This window comes from Myotis daubentonii, chromosome 5 (assembly GCF_963259705.1).
Source record: "Myotis daubentonii chromosome 5, mMyoDau2.1, whole genome shotgun sequence".
NCBI lineage: Eukaryota > Metazoa > Chordata > Mammalia > Chiroptera > Vespertilionidae > Myotis > Myotis daubentonii.
Genome location: NC_081844.1, coordinates 108528296 through 108544822, shown reverse-complemented (window position 1 = coordinate 108544822; position 16527 = coordinate 108528296). Strand labels below are relative to the sequence as shown.

The following is a 16527-nucleotide window of genomic DNA, read 5'->3' as shown; positions in this document are numbered from 1 at the left end:
TTATTTTGGCATAGCACTGAAAAATGTCAACATTGCCTGTCACGTTATCCCCTGTGTTTGCCTCCATTTGCTAGAGATTATCAGAAGGCTTAACGGCAGTGAAAGTACATCAGCGCTAGGCTCGAGCATCGAGCTGGACCTAACTTTGTTGCTAAACATGTACCCTAAGGGAGAGCAACCGGAGGAAAAGAAGCAGGTAAGAACCTTTCGCAATGTTACAAATTTGTATTTAGGCTTAAATATTTTTTTTAGAGAATTGACTTTTAATGACAGTTGACGAACACTAGTATAGGCTTTGTATTTCAGCAGCTCTCCTGATGCCCTCTTCTGTTCCAGGGTCCCACCCGGGTCCCACCCGGCCTGGTCCTCCCCATCCCTTTAACCTCCTCCAGTCTGTCACGGCTCCTCTGTCTCCCGGACTTTGAGACTTTTGAAGGGCACTGGTCAGTTCTGTCCCTCGTTTGGGTATATCTGATGTCTTCTCAGGATTATATGTCTTTATTATCTGTTCTCAGAATCATTTTGCCAAAGCATGGGTGTCTTTTCCTGAGCCGGGTCTGGATCATTCTCGTCTCAGCTGGAGCAAGCCGCAGCCTCCTGGCTGTATATGCATATCCTTTCCCATCCAAACAGCTGCCTTTGCTGTCAGTCAGTGTCACTGGTTAATCGATCCCCTGACATCCAGCCCTCCTTCCAACCTGCCTCTGTCAGTTCCCCTCCTCACCATGCCTTCCCGCTCCCAGTTTGCTGAGGGTGTCCGTCAGGAATGGATGTTGCGTTTTGTCAAATGCATTGATGGCGATCACGCGTCCTTTCTTCCTAGTGACCAATACGGTGACTTACACAGACTGACTTTTCAAAGGTTGAACTGGCCTTGCAACCCCAGGATAAACCCCGCTTGGTGTGGACATGTTATATTTTTAAATATGTTGCGAGATTCGATTTGCTAGTCTTTTGTTGAGGATTTTTGTGTCTGTGCTCCTGCGGGATATTGATCTGTAGACGAGAGAATTTGATTGCTGCCGTTCAGACGGGCTGCTAGCACCGAGCAGCAAGAAAGGGGTTCCCCTGTCCAGATGACCGCACTTCTCCTGTCACTCAGAAATTGCATGCTGTTGGCCTGGGGCCGGGTGGGGAGAATACAGTCCTCGCTGAGCTCTCTCAGTGACCAGAGGTGAATGCTCCTGCTTCTCCTGTGTCATCGCATTAATCTAGCAAACAGGTGTTTCTCTGCTTTCGTTCTCATCGGGCAAGATTAAGACATGCATGGCTTTCTCCTTCAGGTAGAATATGCTATCTTAAGAAATATTACAAAATTAAGGAGAATTTACAGCTTCTACAGCAGCCTAGGATGTGAGCGGTCCCCGGATAACACCTTTCTGATGACGAAGCTTCAGTTCTGGAGGTTTCTAAAGGATTGCAAATTTCACCACCATAATATAACTCTCGCTGACATGGACAGGGTAATAAGTGGTGAGTACTCCAGGCCCGGCACACCTCTCAGTTCAAAGAGTAGTGTGACAGCTTGTCACCAGGAACCCAGTTAGGAGGTGTTGAGGGGTGAAGGCAGAGGCTGGGAGGGGTGTTGCAGAAATCAGCACGTGGCATCTTTCTGCTCAAGGTGCTTAAAATGCACTTGAAGAGACATCTGGTGATGTAACAGCAACACCATGGCCATCTACAGCTGGGAGGGTCAGCAAAGCAGGGGCTCCCTGCCTGTTTTTATAAATAAAGTTTTATTGGAACACATCCATGCCCATTTCTGTACCTATTGTCTGTGGCGGCTTCTGCCCTAAAACACCAGAACTGAGTGGTTGTGGCAGAGACTGGCCCACAAAGCCTGACCCTTTGCAGAGAAGTTTGCCTACCTCTGATCTATAGTAAAAACACGCTAAATTGTCGGGTAGGAAGCAGAGGGTGTCAGGGAGAGCGAACGGCTTAGAATAGCCTAGAAAAGGCTTCAGGTAGTCTTGGGCTTGGTCTCGATTTCAAATTAAAAAGTTCATGCAGTAAATTTAATGACTTTGAAGGTTTTACTCCTCTCAGCTGAATTCCTGGAGGCAGGACTGAAAGCCTCCAGTTATCTACTTGAAAAATAAAATATTAGAACTACTCACTTCAAATCTGAGTGTTTGAAATAGACCTGGAATCCATTTAGAATTATCAGCATTAATCAAATTAGGCTCAGAAAGCTTAGAAACACATTGGGACACGAGACCTTGAAAGTTTCTTGTGTAAAGTGACTAGATAAAGATCTTTCGAGTGGGACTTTGATTTTTAGGTGGATGCGGATATACAGTTCCGAGTATTCTCTAGGAAGAAAAGTACTCAGTGCTTGGGATTGTGTAGCAGGAGAAAATAAAAGAGAAGATTCTAGAAAATACTAATCATCCTCTTCAATTTTCTTATTCCAGAATACAGTGGCATACCAGTTGAAGAGATTCATTCTCCATTTACAAAAATACTTTTGAGAATATTTCTGACCTATCTCCTGCAGCTGGCTTACCACATTCATCACAAAGAATACCAGTAAGTCTACTTCTGGGCCCTGGGAGAGGACGCAGGCAGAGCTGGCTGTTCTGGCAGTTACATTTGTCCTCTTTTCTTTCTTTATTTTTAAAAACATTGGTTTCAGAGATAGGGAGAGAGAGAGAGAGAAACATTGATCAGTGGCCTCCTGTCCGGGAATCCAACCTGCAGCCTGGGTACAGGCCCTGACCGGGAATCGAACCCGCCACCTTTTGGTACACAGGACGATGCTCCAACCAGCAGAACCGCCCAGCGAGGGCTGGCCTCTTGTCTTTTCATTCTCATCATTATTTTCACAAACTCTAGAACTTAAGGGCTGGACACAAAAATATTAACCACAAAACCATCAGATACCAGGTTTAAACGTGGAACCCTTCAGATGTGACTCTTCATGTGTCAGTACCTGCAAATAGCTCTCAGGGTTTTACTCAGAAATAGTCACAACCAACGTTACCTTCGGCCAGAATTTCCTGTCTCTCTTGGAACTACCATGGTTGTAGTGCCACTAACTAAATCACAGACTCTATTGGAATTTCCCTGAATTTTCCCACCCTTGTCCCGTTTCTGTTCCGGGATTCAATCCAGGATCCCACATTGTGGAAAGTTGACATAGCTTAGTCCCCTACAATCTGTGATAGTTTCTCAGACTTTGTCTTCTACGACCTGACACTTTTGAAGAATATCGGTCAGTTAATATAAAATATCCCTCGATTTTGGTCTGCAGAGCTTTCCCCTCATTGCACTGAGCCTAGGGGTTTTGCGGAAGAATATCAGGGAGGTGAGCTGTGCTTCCCGTCACATCCTATCAGGGAATCTGACATCACTGTCTCATTACTGGTGATGTTCACCTTGACCACCTGGTTACAGCGGTGACAGCTGCACTGTCTCCCGGACACTCACTATTTTTCCCTTTCTATACCCTGCTTGTTAGAAGCCAGTTCCCGAGCCTATGGGGGGGGGGGCACCTCCTGGAGGGGGGAGTGATCATATCTTTTTAATCACAGACACAGAAGCCCCTCGCTCTTTCTGTGTTTCACAAAACTGATGACAGAGAACATTCATCCCAACGCCTGCCATGTGAAAGGTAAACACAGAACCAACAGGATTCTATTCAGCACTACTTCTTCAAAGTGTAATGTTGGAACCATGCTTTGCGTGTTTACCTTTCTGTGGTATTTCTAGGCAGTTTATTCAGTGGGCAACAGCGGTCCCTCTACTCGATGAATTACATCGACATGTGCTGGGAGATTTACATGGCGTACTGCAGCCCGAGCACAGCGCCGCCCCACGAGCCCACCATGAAGATTAGGCACTTCCTCTGGATGCTCAAAGTAAGCAAATGATTTCAATTAAAGGAAGCGTATGCCAGCCAGGGTGCGCAAACGGTGAGGTGAAGATCTGGGATGGGTTTCATAGCCAAGGAACGTCTCCCGGGTCTCTTTGGGCAGAAAGGAGTAATTCCACGGGGCTGTGGCAGGGAATGGGTGGAAACGGAGCGCCCGCCGCTGTGCTCCCACGCAGGGGACGGTGCAGTGGGGGCCCCGATACCTTTACCGATGCTGACCTTGCGGTTAAAGGAACGGGGATGAATGCCACTTAAAAAAATTACCAGTCATCGCTGTAACCGGTTTGGCTCAGTGGATAGAGCGTCAGCCTGCGGACTGCAGGGTCCCAGGTTCGGTTCCGGTCAAGGGCATGTACCTTGGCTGCGGGCACATCCCCAGTGGGGGTGTGCAGGAGGCAGCTGATCGATGTTTCTCGCTCATCAATGTTTCTAACTCTCTTTCCCTCTCCCTTCCTCTCTGTAAAAAAAATAAATCAATAAAATATATTAAAAAAAAATTACCAGTCCTCAAAAAGTAATTTACAAAAGTTATCAGTTTGGGAAGTAGTGAGAGCATCTAATTTACACGGCATTTCCATACTAAATATTGGTAGCTTTTGTTTCCTGATACTTTTGATTTATGCTTGTGGAAAGATACATGCTAAAACTGAAAGAATTGGATACTAATAGGGGATAGAGTGCTTTAAGAAATTTAAGTGCTGTGTGTATATGAAAAACTGACAGTCTAGTGTCTATAGGAAAATCGTTTTTTTATAAAGTATGTGATTTTTTTAAATTATTATTTTTTAAAATCCTCACCTGTCTTGGAGGGGGGAGTGATCATATACAGCTCCGAGGATATTTTTCCATTGATTATTACAGAGAGTGGAAGAGAGAGAGAAAGGCAGAAACATCAATGTGAGAGAAACATATCGATTGGTTGTCTCCTGCCTGCACCCCGACCAGGGCCCGGGCCGGGGAGGAGCCTGCAACCAACGTATGTGCCCTTGACTGGAATCGAACCCGGGACCCTTTGGTCCGAAGGCCAATGCTCTATTCACTGAGCCAAATTGGCTAGAGCCTTTCTTTCTTTTTTAAAAAATTTATTTTTATTGATTTCAGAGGGGAATTGAGAAAGAGAACCATCAATGATGAGAATCATTGATCGGCTGCCTCCTGCATGCCCCCAAATGGGGGTTGAGCCCACAACCTGGGCTAGTGCCCTGACTGGGAATCGAACTATAAACCCCTGGTTCCTAGGTTGACACTCAACCACTGAGCCACACCAGCTAGGCAACAGTTCTTTTTTTAAAAAAATATATTTTATTGATTTTTTACAGAGAGGAAGGGAGAACGATAGAGAGTTAGAAACATCATTGAGAGAGGAACATTGACCAGCTAGCTGCCTCCTGCACGCCCCCCACCGGGGATGTGCCTGCAACCAAGGTACATGCCCTTGACCGGAATCAAACCTGGGACCCTTCAGTCCGCAGGCCGACGCTCTATCCACTGAGCCAAACAGGTCAGGGCAACAGTTCTTTTTTATTGCTGATAGCGTTCCATTTGATGGACACACCACGAAGATTTGTTTATGCATTCACCTATGGACATTTGGGTTGTTTATAGTTTGTGGCTGTAATGAATAAAGACAGTATGAACAATTGTGTACTGTGGACAGTTTTCATTTCTCTGGGGTAAATGTGCAAGATTATAGTTGGGTTTTGTAATAAATATTTAAAAAATTTTTAAACCACCAACGTATTTTCTGAAGTGGTCAGACCATTTTACACCCACACCAGCAATGTCTGCCAATATCTGTCTTTTAATTGGTGATAGACAATTTACATTTAATGTAGTTACTGATATGTTAGGTGTAAGTCTGCTGTTTCTTTTTTCAGTTATTTTGTTTCTTCTGTTTTTCATTTCTCTGCTTTCTTTTACCTTGCCTTCCTGTGGGTCACTTGGAAGGTTTTAGAATTTCATTTTGGTGTCATCATTTTACTAATATAGTGAAGCACAGAAACCCTGCTTCCCTTTACGTCTCTTCACCCCCACCACTTATAATTGATACTTCCTCTTTAGTTTAGAACCACATCAGACAGTGTTATAATTTTTGCTTCAACTGTCAGACAAGATATCATTTATAAAACTCAAGAGGAAAAGGAAAGTTTATTGTATTTTCCCATATTTTTGCTTACCATGTTCTCCCTTCCTGAATGGAGGCTATTCCGTGTATACCCTGTGTTTTGGGGGGTATAATGATAATGGGAAAATGAAGTTTTTAATTTTATTTATTGTTGACACTATTATCTGTAGATATTGATCTCTTATTTTTTTTTAATTTTTTTTATTGATTTCAGAGAGGAAGAGGGAGGGAGAGATAGAAACATCAATGATGAGAGACTCATTGATCAGTTGCCTCCTGCACCCCCCCTACTGGGGATCGAACCTGCAACCCTGGCATGTACCCTTGACTGTATGGAATCCGGGACCCTTCAGTCCATAGGCCGACACTCTATCCAGTGGTTCTCAACCTTCCTAATGCCGCGACCCTTTAATACAGTTCTTCATGTTGTGGTGACCCCCAACCATAAAATTATTTTTGTTGCTACTTCATAACTGTAATTTTGCTACTGTTATGAATCGTAATATAAATATCTGATATGCAGGATGCATTTTCATTGTTCGAGACCCACAGGTTGAGAACTGCTGCATCCACTGAGCCCAAACAGCTAGGGCTCGGTATTGATCTCTTGATGTACAATTTTTCAAGAGAGGATTTCTCCTACCTCCTGGGGTTCATAAGCCTGGTTTTCACCGTTCCTAGAGGGGAGGGGAGGGGGAGGATCGGTGTGGAGGGAGGAGCCTCCCAGGATGCACTCCGAGTCCTGTTTCAGCAGCTCTGTGACTTTAGGGGACCACGTGTTTTTCAGGCCACATGCTCTCTGGTTCAGTATCTGAGAACAAGCCTCTCTTCAGCTTAGAGGTGGAAAGGTCTTCGCCTCAACTCCCAGGGAGTCTTCCTGTGTCAGCCCTACCTGCTGTGTGACCCTCAGAGGTGCCTCTCCCCCACAGGGGACCTGCCTTGCCTCCAGCCTCCCTGAGCTCCTGTTCCTCTGCTCTGCTGAGTCCCCTGTCCCCACTTCCTCACCTCAGAGTGGGTTGCTATCTCACATCTGGATCACCCACTTTCCCATTCTCTGTCCTGTGTTTATGTCCCTTTAAAATCTTCACTGTTGCTTTTATATATATATTTTATTGATTTTTTACAGAGAGGAAGGGAGAGGGATAGAGAGTTAGAAACATCGGTGAAAGAGAAACATCAATTAGCTGCCTCCTGCACACTCCCCACTGGGTAATGTGCAACCAAGGTATATGCCCTTGACCAGAATCGAACCTGGGACCCTTGAGTCTGCAGGCCGACGCTCTATCCACTGAGCCAAACCGGTTAGAGCTTCACTGTTACTTTTGAAGGATTAGGTTAGGAGAAGAGGTAACTACCAATGTGAATCCAGAATGCTTCACAAAACTATCAGTTTTCAAGATACCCATTTCTGGTATATTTTCTTACAGCGTTGTACTGATATAAATTGACATAAAAAACATAGAGATGTTTGTAATTATAGTTCCTTATGTTTGATTGGTTGTTTCTTTTATAGGACTTTAAAATGATAAATAAGGAATTAACATCAACCAAATTTGTGGAGGTCATAGCGGAAGACAATCCTTTCATGTATGATGGAATTGACAGCAACTTGGAACTTGAGGTCTGTAGTGAGGTGGCTCAGTGGTATAGATCCCATTCAGGCTGTTTGTTTTGCCTTGGATACTAGAACCAAGATTTGATTGAAAAGAATTCTAACCCATGCAAAACTATAAGTGTGTGTGTGTGTGTGTGTGTGTGTGTGTGTGTGTATCCTTGATTGTATTAAAAAAACTAGAGATTAAGATTAAAACGAAGACTTCAGATGTCAGGAAATGTAAATATTTCTCTCTTCTACGCGTCCAGTGCGGCTAGAGAGTGGTCCGGTTCCTGAGTAGGGGCGGCTGGGGATTGAGAAAATGAAAGAGACAGACACAGAGATGGAAGGAAAAAGCTGGGGCCAGGTGGGACAGCTGTCTTCTGATGGAGAGTCAGGGACAGGGACCCAGAGCCAATCCAGCGTGTTTATTTTATACAGCAAAAAACAGGAAGTTTTACTAAAAGTCAAGACAAAGGAGATTGTGTGCCTTCTTGTGTATTCCTGGTGCTTGGCTGGATTTAAATAACAAAACCCACCCCCAGGCACCTGGGCTGAAGGTCAAGCTGACAGCACTCCTGCCTTTTGGCTAAGCGTGTTTCCAGGATGTGGCTTTGCCAACGCCACTGGCTTCAGCTGACGATAATTAAAGAAATGCGCGTGTGCCTTCTCAGGCGCTCTCTACAAGGAAACAATGACCAAAGTCAAAAGAATATGAAACTACCATGCTGTTTCATGGATAACTTATTTAGCAATTGAATTCATGTATATGTCCTGTGGTATACGTGTCATATACTCAAAGATGCTGATTGGTCTCCTCCTTCTTTGAGTTAGGTATGTGTCTTTAATTGTTAGCGTTTCTTGCAGCAGGCAAATGTCTCCTTTTTTCCAGCTAGACCCATCTTTGGGCAGGTCTCAGCAAACTGTCAGACCAGGGACCCTGGTGCTGCGGGCATGCTGACCGACTGGAAGAACCAAGCTTTGGGTCTTCCCTGGAAGCAAGGTTCTTGCTCCTGGAAGCAGGTAGAGGCCGGCCTGGAGCCTCTGGTCAAATTAGGGGCCTGTTCCAGCTCAGACTCAAAAGGGCCCTGGGCTCAGGACCAACAGCTGGACAAAGTCCGAGCCAGCCAGCCCCAGGTGCATGCACTCTGCAGGCCTGTGTCGGGGCCACGTGGGTGCGGGGAGGGGGACAGGACGGCTGCCAGGGGGTAACACACTCGACACTTGGTTTCTGGGTGCCACTTTTCTACTTAAGAAAAAAGGAAACACTTTTGAAAATGACGGTCCTCCATTAGCTGTTATAAAATGTTTTCATCAAAGTAGAGAAGCGGCTTACAGATGGAATAATAGAACATCTAATAGGCCTCTTAAATGCTGTAGGTTTGATTACAACCTCGTGTACACCCAGGATCCTTCAGCCCTGAGGAGGGGGTGGTGGTCTCTGGAGCAGAGAAACAAACGCCGAGGTGAGCGCTGACCCACCTCCAGGCGTGTCAGGATGAATGAGACTCTAATTTCTTCTATTTCAGCTTGTGTTCCTGGAATTCTTTGAGGCTCTCTTGAGCTTCGCATCCATCTCTGTTACTGAGCAAATGCCCAAATCCCATGTAAGTGTCCTACGCGATGACTTCACTAGAAACAGAGCTGGGATCGCGTATCTGCCAACAGATAAGGTAGAATTTGGAGCAAGGGGTGGTTTCATTCTGAAATGGGTCACCACCCTCAAAACTATCCTGGGCTTTTATAACCCTTCTGGAAATGACTGAAGACTTCTTTTCACGTGTTGTTTTTCTTTTTTAAGTTAGAGAAATGGGTTTCCTGGTCACACCCCAGGAAGCCGTCTCCTAGCCCCCAATAGGCGCTCCCGTAACGAAGGTCAGAGTGCCCGCAAACACACTGGGCGGCCACGAGTCTTAGAACCCCTGAGATGCCTGTTAAGGCACCTAGTGTTGGCGGGGTGGCGGCGGGGGGAGATCTGTCGCAGAGCCCAGGCGCTTAGGGACAGCTCCTGAGTGTGCACAAGGTGCTGGAGGGGGCCCTGAGGATGGGGCCTGCTCACCGGGCTGGGCCCAGGCAGGCCTCCCTGCCAGGCCTCAGCGGAGTGGGGCCGTGGCAGTAATTCACTGAAGGACCCAATGCTGAGGCAAATTGAGACGAACCAGTTGTGGATGGGCGTTTCGGGTTAGTGGGCTTGAAGGATTTCTGGGCCATTTATTTGGAGCCACAAGGGAGAGTTTTGGGGGCCAGGGGAGCCCCACAGCTGCAAAACCCTTCAGAGCTGGTCATCTAGGAGCCTTCTCCCGTTGTTGAAGGAGAGCCTCTCGCCTACCGCGAGGCCCTGGGCTGTGCCTTGGGCTCCTCGTGTGCCAGCAGTTTAACTTCAGCACCTCACAGTTCACCCCTGTGGCCAGGCTGGCTTCTTCCAGGTTGAAGGGGTGACTGATGGCTTCTCCAAGTCACCTGGGAGCCTGGTCACTGGCTACAATCTGGGTCTGGGGCTCTGCTTTGGGGAAATGAACGTCTACCTTACATTCATCTATGCTTGCCTGGCCGGCGTGGCTCTGTGGTTGAGTGTTGACCTATGAACCGGGAGGATCATGGTTCGATTCCTGGGCAGGGTACATGCCCGGGTTGTGGGCTTGATCCCCAGTGTGGGGTATGTAGGAGGCAGCCGATCCATGATTCTCTCTCATCATGGATGTTTCTCTCCCTCTCCCTTCCTCTCTCTGAAATCAATAAGAATATATTTTTAAAAATTCATCCATGCTGGTATGGATGGCATCGCTGTGGATGCCAGGAACTGAGTCTGAACATTCTGGTCTAGGGGTCATCCTCAGACACCATCCGATCAGCTTCACTCTGGCTGTCAGTGTGGCATTTCCATTGCCCATCAAGCTAAACAAATCACACTGCATTCATACCATGGAGTGTATGAGCCAGCAACGAAATCACACGATACATGCAACGTGCATGAATCAAAAGAAATATGCTGGGCGGAAGAAGCCAGACAGAAATGCTGGGTAGATACTATTGTGTAGAAAATTCTAGAAAGTGTAAAGTAATCTGTAGTGACAGAAAGCATATCAGTGGTTGCTGAGGATGGGGAAAGAGGGGTCCCCAAGGGGCACAGGAAACTTTCGGGGTGATGGATATGTTCACTGTTCTGACTGAGGTGGTTACACACGTGTAGACATGTTGACATTCATCAACTAGTGCCCTTTACGTGTATGTGTGTGTCTGTCCGTCTCCATGGAAGCCAGAAGTTCTCATGGTTGTCCTTCCTCTGACCATCAGAACAGGAGCCTGAGCGCAGAAGCGAGCCAGGAGTCTGATGTGCACTTGGTCAACTCCATGTTGTCTTCAACCAAGTTAGCGCTCCTGCTCGATTTCAGCAAAATCCAGGTAACAGATGTTTGTGCTTACAGCTCAGCCCGTAAAACCCGTGGCGGGGTGCAGCTTCCAGCACTTTGCGTACTAGTGTGCTGAGCGCTCGTCCGCGCGGGGATCTGCAGTGAACTCGAGGCCCGTCCTCCCAGGGACCATACCTTCTAGAGAGGGGGCGGGGGGATGAGGCCAGGTGAGCACAGGAACAGCTGACACCCACGGGTGCTTACCAGGTGCCATGCGCTTCCCGGGCACTAGCTCGTGCAGCACCCCCAGCAACCGTTAGGTGCTACTGTTATCTCTAGGCAGGAGCTGAGCCCAGGAAGGGTGCGGAACAGGCCGTCTCGGACCTGGTCGGTCGTGGAGCTGGGGTTGTATGCCGGCAGTCTGGCTCCAAAGTGGCCCCATGACCATAGCGCTGTGTTTACGCTCACTGACCAGAAGCGAGAGCCAGGCAGGCTGCAGATTGGAGTGATGCGGGGCAGGTAGGAAGGCCTTCTGATGAAGTAACAGCTGAGCAAACCTGAAGGCAGTGAAGTACAACCGTGTGATCCCTGGGGAAGACTGTTCTGTGCAGAGGCCTGAGGTGGGAGCGTGCCCGGGTTGTGGGCGGAACAGCTACAGGGAGTGGAGCCACGGGGGAGGCGGTGGCCAGCCCAGGGAGGTGTCTGACTGTGGTGAGGGAGATACGAGCCCTGAGAGCAGAGGGGTCGGCAGGCTCACTATGGCTTCGTTGACAAACCAGTCAGGAAGCTTCTGGAATGATCGGAAGGGGCTTGGAAGGCTGTGGCCTGTGAGAGGGAGAGAGAAGGCAAAGGTGATCCCAAGATTTGGGGCCCGAACGACTGGAAGAATAGTTACCATTGACCACAACGGGGGAGGAGACGGGGCGGGGGGATGAGATGGGGCGAAATTAAGGGGCTGGATTTGGACATATTAGGACACATGCCATCCAAGTGGTGAGCAAGTAGCACGGTTGGATATACAAGTGTGGAGTTCAAGGGCGAGATCTAGCTCGAGACAGAAATGTGGGTGTGAATAGCATATGTGTGGGAATTAAAGCCATTAATATATGAATGTAAGTAGTATTAACTGTGCATAATATTTCCTCAACTCCTTGGTTTCTTGGCGGGGAGCCTTGCAGTAGATACAATAACTGCTACTTAGCTTAAAGAGAACAGCCTCATTAACAATTTCTAATTATTTGAAATGTAGAAAATTAGTTTTAGTACATGATGATGCAGAAATAATATTCTTTATAATTTTTTTTTTTTACATAAAAGCCCAAGTTCAGGAAGTCACTAAGTGATGACAGAATTTCCAAAATGACTATTAAATCTCCAGGAAAAGGGCTAATGTTTTCATTACCTCATTGTGGTGAGTATCTTAATTATATAACTTTAATTTTGGCAAACTGTTGCTTATACATGATTTTTAAAATTTATGAAAAAATGTACAACCATCTTAAAACATTTTTTTAATTAAAAAATTATGTATATAATTAGGCTGGTACTGCTGCTTCCAATTCTGTCTCCAGCTTCACAGAGTACCTTGTCGGGCATGATCTTATGAGTTTTGGGTTTGTTTGTTTTTGGTATATTTTTTCAGCTTCATGGAGATATAATTGACTTGTAGTACTGTATAAGTTTAAGGTATACAGCATAATGATTTGACTTACATATATCATGAAATGGTTGCCTCAATACATTTAATTAATATCTATCTCATAGATATCAAACCATTTTTCTTGTGATGAGAACCACTGGGACTTACACTCTTAACTTTCATATACAACAAACAGTGCTGAACTAGCGCCGTCATGTTGTACATTACATCCCTGCTGCTTATTTATCTTATCAGTAAGTGGAAGTTTGTGCTTCTTGAGGACCTCCCGCCAGTTCTCCCCTGCACTGCACCCCCCCCCCCCCCGTAACCGCAAATCTGCTTGTTCCTGAGTTTTTATGTTGTTGTGACGGTCCTACATGTAACTGAGATCCTACAGTGTTTTTGTCTGACTTACTTCACTTAGCATAAGCCCTGGAGGTCCATCCATGTTGCTGCCAATGGCATGATTTCCTCCTTGTGTTTGGCTGAATAGAATTATGTTGTATGTATGTTCCACAACGTCTTACCCAGTCATCTGTTCATGAACACGTGGGCTGTTTCCATGACAATAATGGGAAGCAGCTATCTATTCGACATTGTTTCTATTTTCTTTGGATATCTTCCCAGAAGTGGAATTGCTGGTCATAAAGTAGTCGTTCTATTTTTGACATTTTAAGGAATTACCATACTGTTTTCCACACACCAGCCAGGAAGCTCCTGGAATGATCAGAAGGGACTTTGCTCCCACTACTGACCCGTTTCCCAGCATGCTCTCCCTGGTCTTTGTGATGGTGGCCATTCGAACAGGTGCGAGTCTGTTGGGCATTTCCCCGGTGATCAGTGATGTGGAGCAGCTTTTCATGTTGGCCATCAGTATGTCCTCTTAGGAGCAATGTCTACTTGGATCCTCAGTTACATTGTGTTTTTTTGTGGTTATTGGTTTTTATGAGTTTATATATTTTGGATATTAACCCTCCTCAGATATGATTGGCAAATGTCTCCTCCCATTCTGTGGACCGCCTGCCCACTTTATGTGCTTTCCTTTGTTGTGCAGAAGCTTTGTAGTCTTCTGGAAGCTTCTCTATGACTAGGTACAGGAACACCTGCATGCCAGGCGGCTGCCAGGATTGCAGCCCATAGGAGACTTAACCAACAAGTAATACTGAGGCTGTCTCCTTCGCTTTGGTTTTGAAAGATGCTCAAGTTGAAAACAACTAAACCTTATTCGACCCCTCACATTCCTCTTACCGTCCTCCCGCCTAGTCACATCCTGGAGCATTCGATCTGCTGAGTCCACCTCCTCCCTCCCCGTTGCTTCCTCAGCCTGTCCGCACCGGCTTCCCGCTGCACCCTCCCCTCCCGCTGGGGCACCCAACGCCTCCGGGTCCTCTTTCCAAAGAAGAGCCAGGTATGCAGATCTGAAAAGTCAGCATCATCCAAGCACTTGGAAATTAAATGCAAAGCAAACAACAAGCAGCTGAAGTCCTCTATTCTGCTAAAGAATTCTTTGAGAATACAGTGGGGCCTTGACTTACGAGTGTCCCGACTAACGATTTTTTTGAGATACCAGCTGTCTCTCGGCCGATTTTTTGCATTGAGTTGACAGAGTAATTTGAGTTAACGAGCTCCTTAACGAGCTCGGTCTCAGAACGAATTAAACTCGTAAGTCAAGGCCCCACTGTACTTAGAAAATTGAAATAACTTAAACATTACATACAAGACATGGTCAAAACTATAAAATAAATTTATAGTATTAAGGGTCTTCACTGTTAAATAAGAAACTCTGATAACTAAACATTCATCCCAGAAGATAAAGGGAGGCATTTCCAAGTGCAAGGAGAGCAGGAGGAGCATGGCGACAAAAGACACTCTCAAATGAGGCACAGGAGAGCGAAAAATATTGAAACTGACCATTCTAAAAGCTGGTTCTTTAAAAAGAAAATAGACATCTTCAACCTAGTACAGTCAGAATAAAAGTGGTAAATACACACATCCTAACTAGGAAGAGAAAATTAATAACAAAAGTCAACTTAAGAAAATATAGGAAACCTGAATAATCATGGCCGAAAAACTGTGAATAAGTCAGACAGATAAAGACAATTGCACCTGGCCTGTGTGGCTCAGTGGTTGAGCATCAACCTATGAACCAGGAGGCCATGGTTCAATTCCCGGTCAGGGCACATGCCAGGGTTGTGGGCTTGATCCCCAGTGTGGGGCATTGCAGCAGCAGCTGATCAATGATTCTCTCTCATCACTGATATTTCCTTTTTATTGGTTGTTTTCTTTTCTTATCATCATTGATAATTCTATCTCTCCCACTTCCTTCTCTGAAATCAATAAAAGTATATTTTACAAAAAAAAAGAATATTACGCCCTAACCAGTTTGGTTCACTGGATAGAGCATCAACCTACGGACTGAAAGGTCCCAGGTTTGATTCCGGTCAAGGGCATGTACCTTGGTTGCGGACACATCCCCAGTAGGGAGTGTGCAGGAGGCAACTGATCTATGTTTCTAATTCTCTATCCCTCTCCCTTCCTCTCTGTAAAAAATCAATAAAATATATATTAAAAATAAAAGAATATTACTTATGCCCAGCCAGTGTTGCTCAGTGGTTAAGCATTGACCCCATGAACCAAGAAGTCACCAGTTCATTCCCAATCAGGGCACATGCCGGGTTGTGGGCTCCATCCCCAGTAGGGGGCGTGCAGGAGGCAGCTGGTCAATGATGTTTCTCTCTCATCGGTATTTCTACCTCTCTGTCCTTTTCCCTTCCTCTCTCTCTAAAAAAGAATATTACTTCTTATCCATTTCAGAGTTTAAAATCCTTTTATTTTCTTAATGAAAACTGTCTTTAAGACAGTGTACACAAATGCCAAGCAGATTTCCTTTTCCTGAAACATGGACAATGTCAATACATTTTCTAAAATTTTAATTAAAAAACAACAACAAAAAACACTTAAGCTATTTAGAAAAATATCACAGGTGCCAGGAGACTGGAGGAAATCCTAATGGTCACAGCTATGGCCCAGTGGCGCCTGCCTCGCCCCCCGGGTGGTCCGTCCAGCGTCCTGCAGCTCCTTTCACCCCCAGAGGCCGGAGGAGCACCGCACCCCCTCCTGGAGGGGCAGAATATGGACACGGGCTCCAAGGTCGCTGCACCACTGGATGGATGCTCACTGAAGTGCAACTTTCTTCCAGGGAGAAAAAAAGGCAAGGACGAACAATGCGAAAACATCAACAGGTGGATCAACTGTATGTGTATCTTTTTTGTGAACACGTTCTTCCAAGCATATAGACATGAAGAAACTCTCAAGGAGAAAATAAAGGAAAATAAGTTACATTTCACAGCCATGGCCAAGCGGAGGAAGACAGAAAGCGACGAGCTGGAAGCAAGGTAACTAGAACCCTCTCGGCCCCTTCCTGGAGCTGCCAGGAGCCGGGACCAGTGCTTTTGCTGAAAGCACACGACTTCCTGGGGAGGGAGGGGGAGGGCGAGAGGGAAGGGGGTGGGGTGGTGGCGCCTGTCCTCATGGGGCTCCCCGGAAGAACCCTGCCTGGGAGCTCCCTGTTCTCTAAGGTGGTGGTGACGTCTGTGTCGCAGGGCTCACACGAAGAGGCAATGTGACAGAGTCGCTGAGTCAGACCACAGATCTAGATCGCCTGGGTTCAAATCCCAGCCCCACCATTTAACACCTGGGTGACCCTGGGCAAGGTCAGCCACTTGTGTGCCTCAGTTTCCTGGTCTGCAAGCTGCGGTGAGGATGACGTGAGCTAATGTGCGTAAAGCACGTAAAACAATGCCCGGCACACGGCCCTGAAGGGCTGCACCCTTACCTGTCCCGAGCCTCTGTCCGGGCTCAGTTCTGTGCACACGTGTTGGGCCAGAGTCCAAACGCCTGCTTTCTGTCAAGTGCCCCTCAAGCCTGTTGGTCTGTGGAAGAAGG

At 46.4% G+C, this 16527-nt stretch overlaps 1 protein-coding gene across 1 annotated transcript in view; it reads left to right on the top strand.

The window, feature by feature from the left end:
- LOC132235997 (radial spoke head 10 homolog B-like) overlaps window positions 1-16527 on the top strand; it is a 36028-nt gene that overhangs the window by 15954 nt on the left and 3547 nt on the right. The window contains exons 9-18 of the mRNA XM_059699268.1: window positions 75-196; window positions 1284-1473; window positions 2415-2529; window positions 3534-3613; window positions 3712-3860; window positions 7513-7620; window positions 9123-9266; window positions 10888-11004; window positions 12261-12354; window positions 15782-15977. Coding sequence (XP_059555251.1) covers window positions 75-196; window positions 1284-1473; window positions 2415-2529; window positions 3534-3613; window positions 3712-3860; window positions 7513-7620; window positions 9123-9266; window positions 10888-11004; window positions 12261-12354; window positions 15782-15977 — 1315 coding nt within the window. The remainder of the gene's footprint in view (window positions 1-74; window positions 197-1283; window positions 1474-2414; window positions 2530-3533; window positions 3614-3711; window positions 3861-7512; window positions 7621-9122; window positions 9267-10887; window positions 11005-12260; window positions 12355-15781; window positions 15978-16527) is intronic.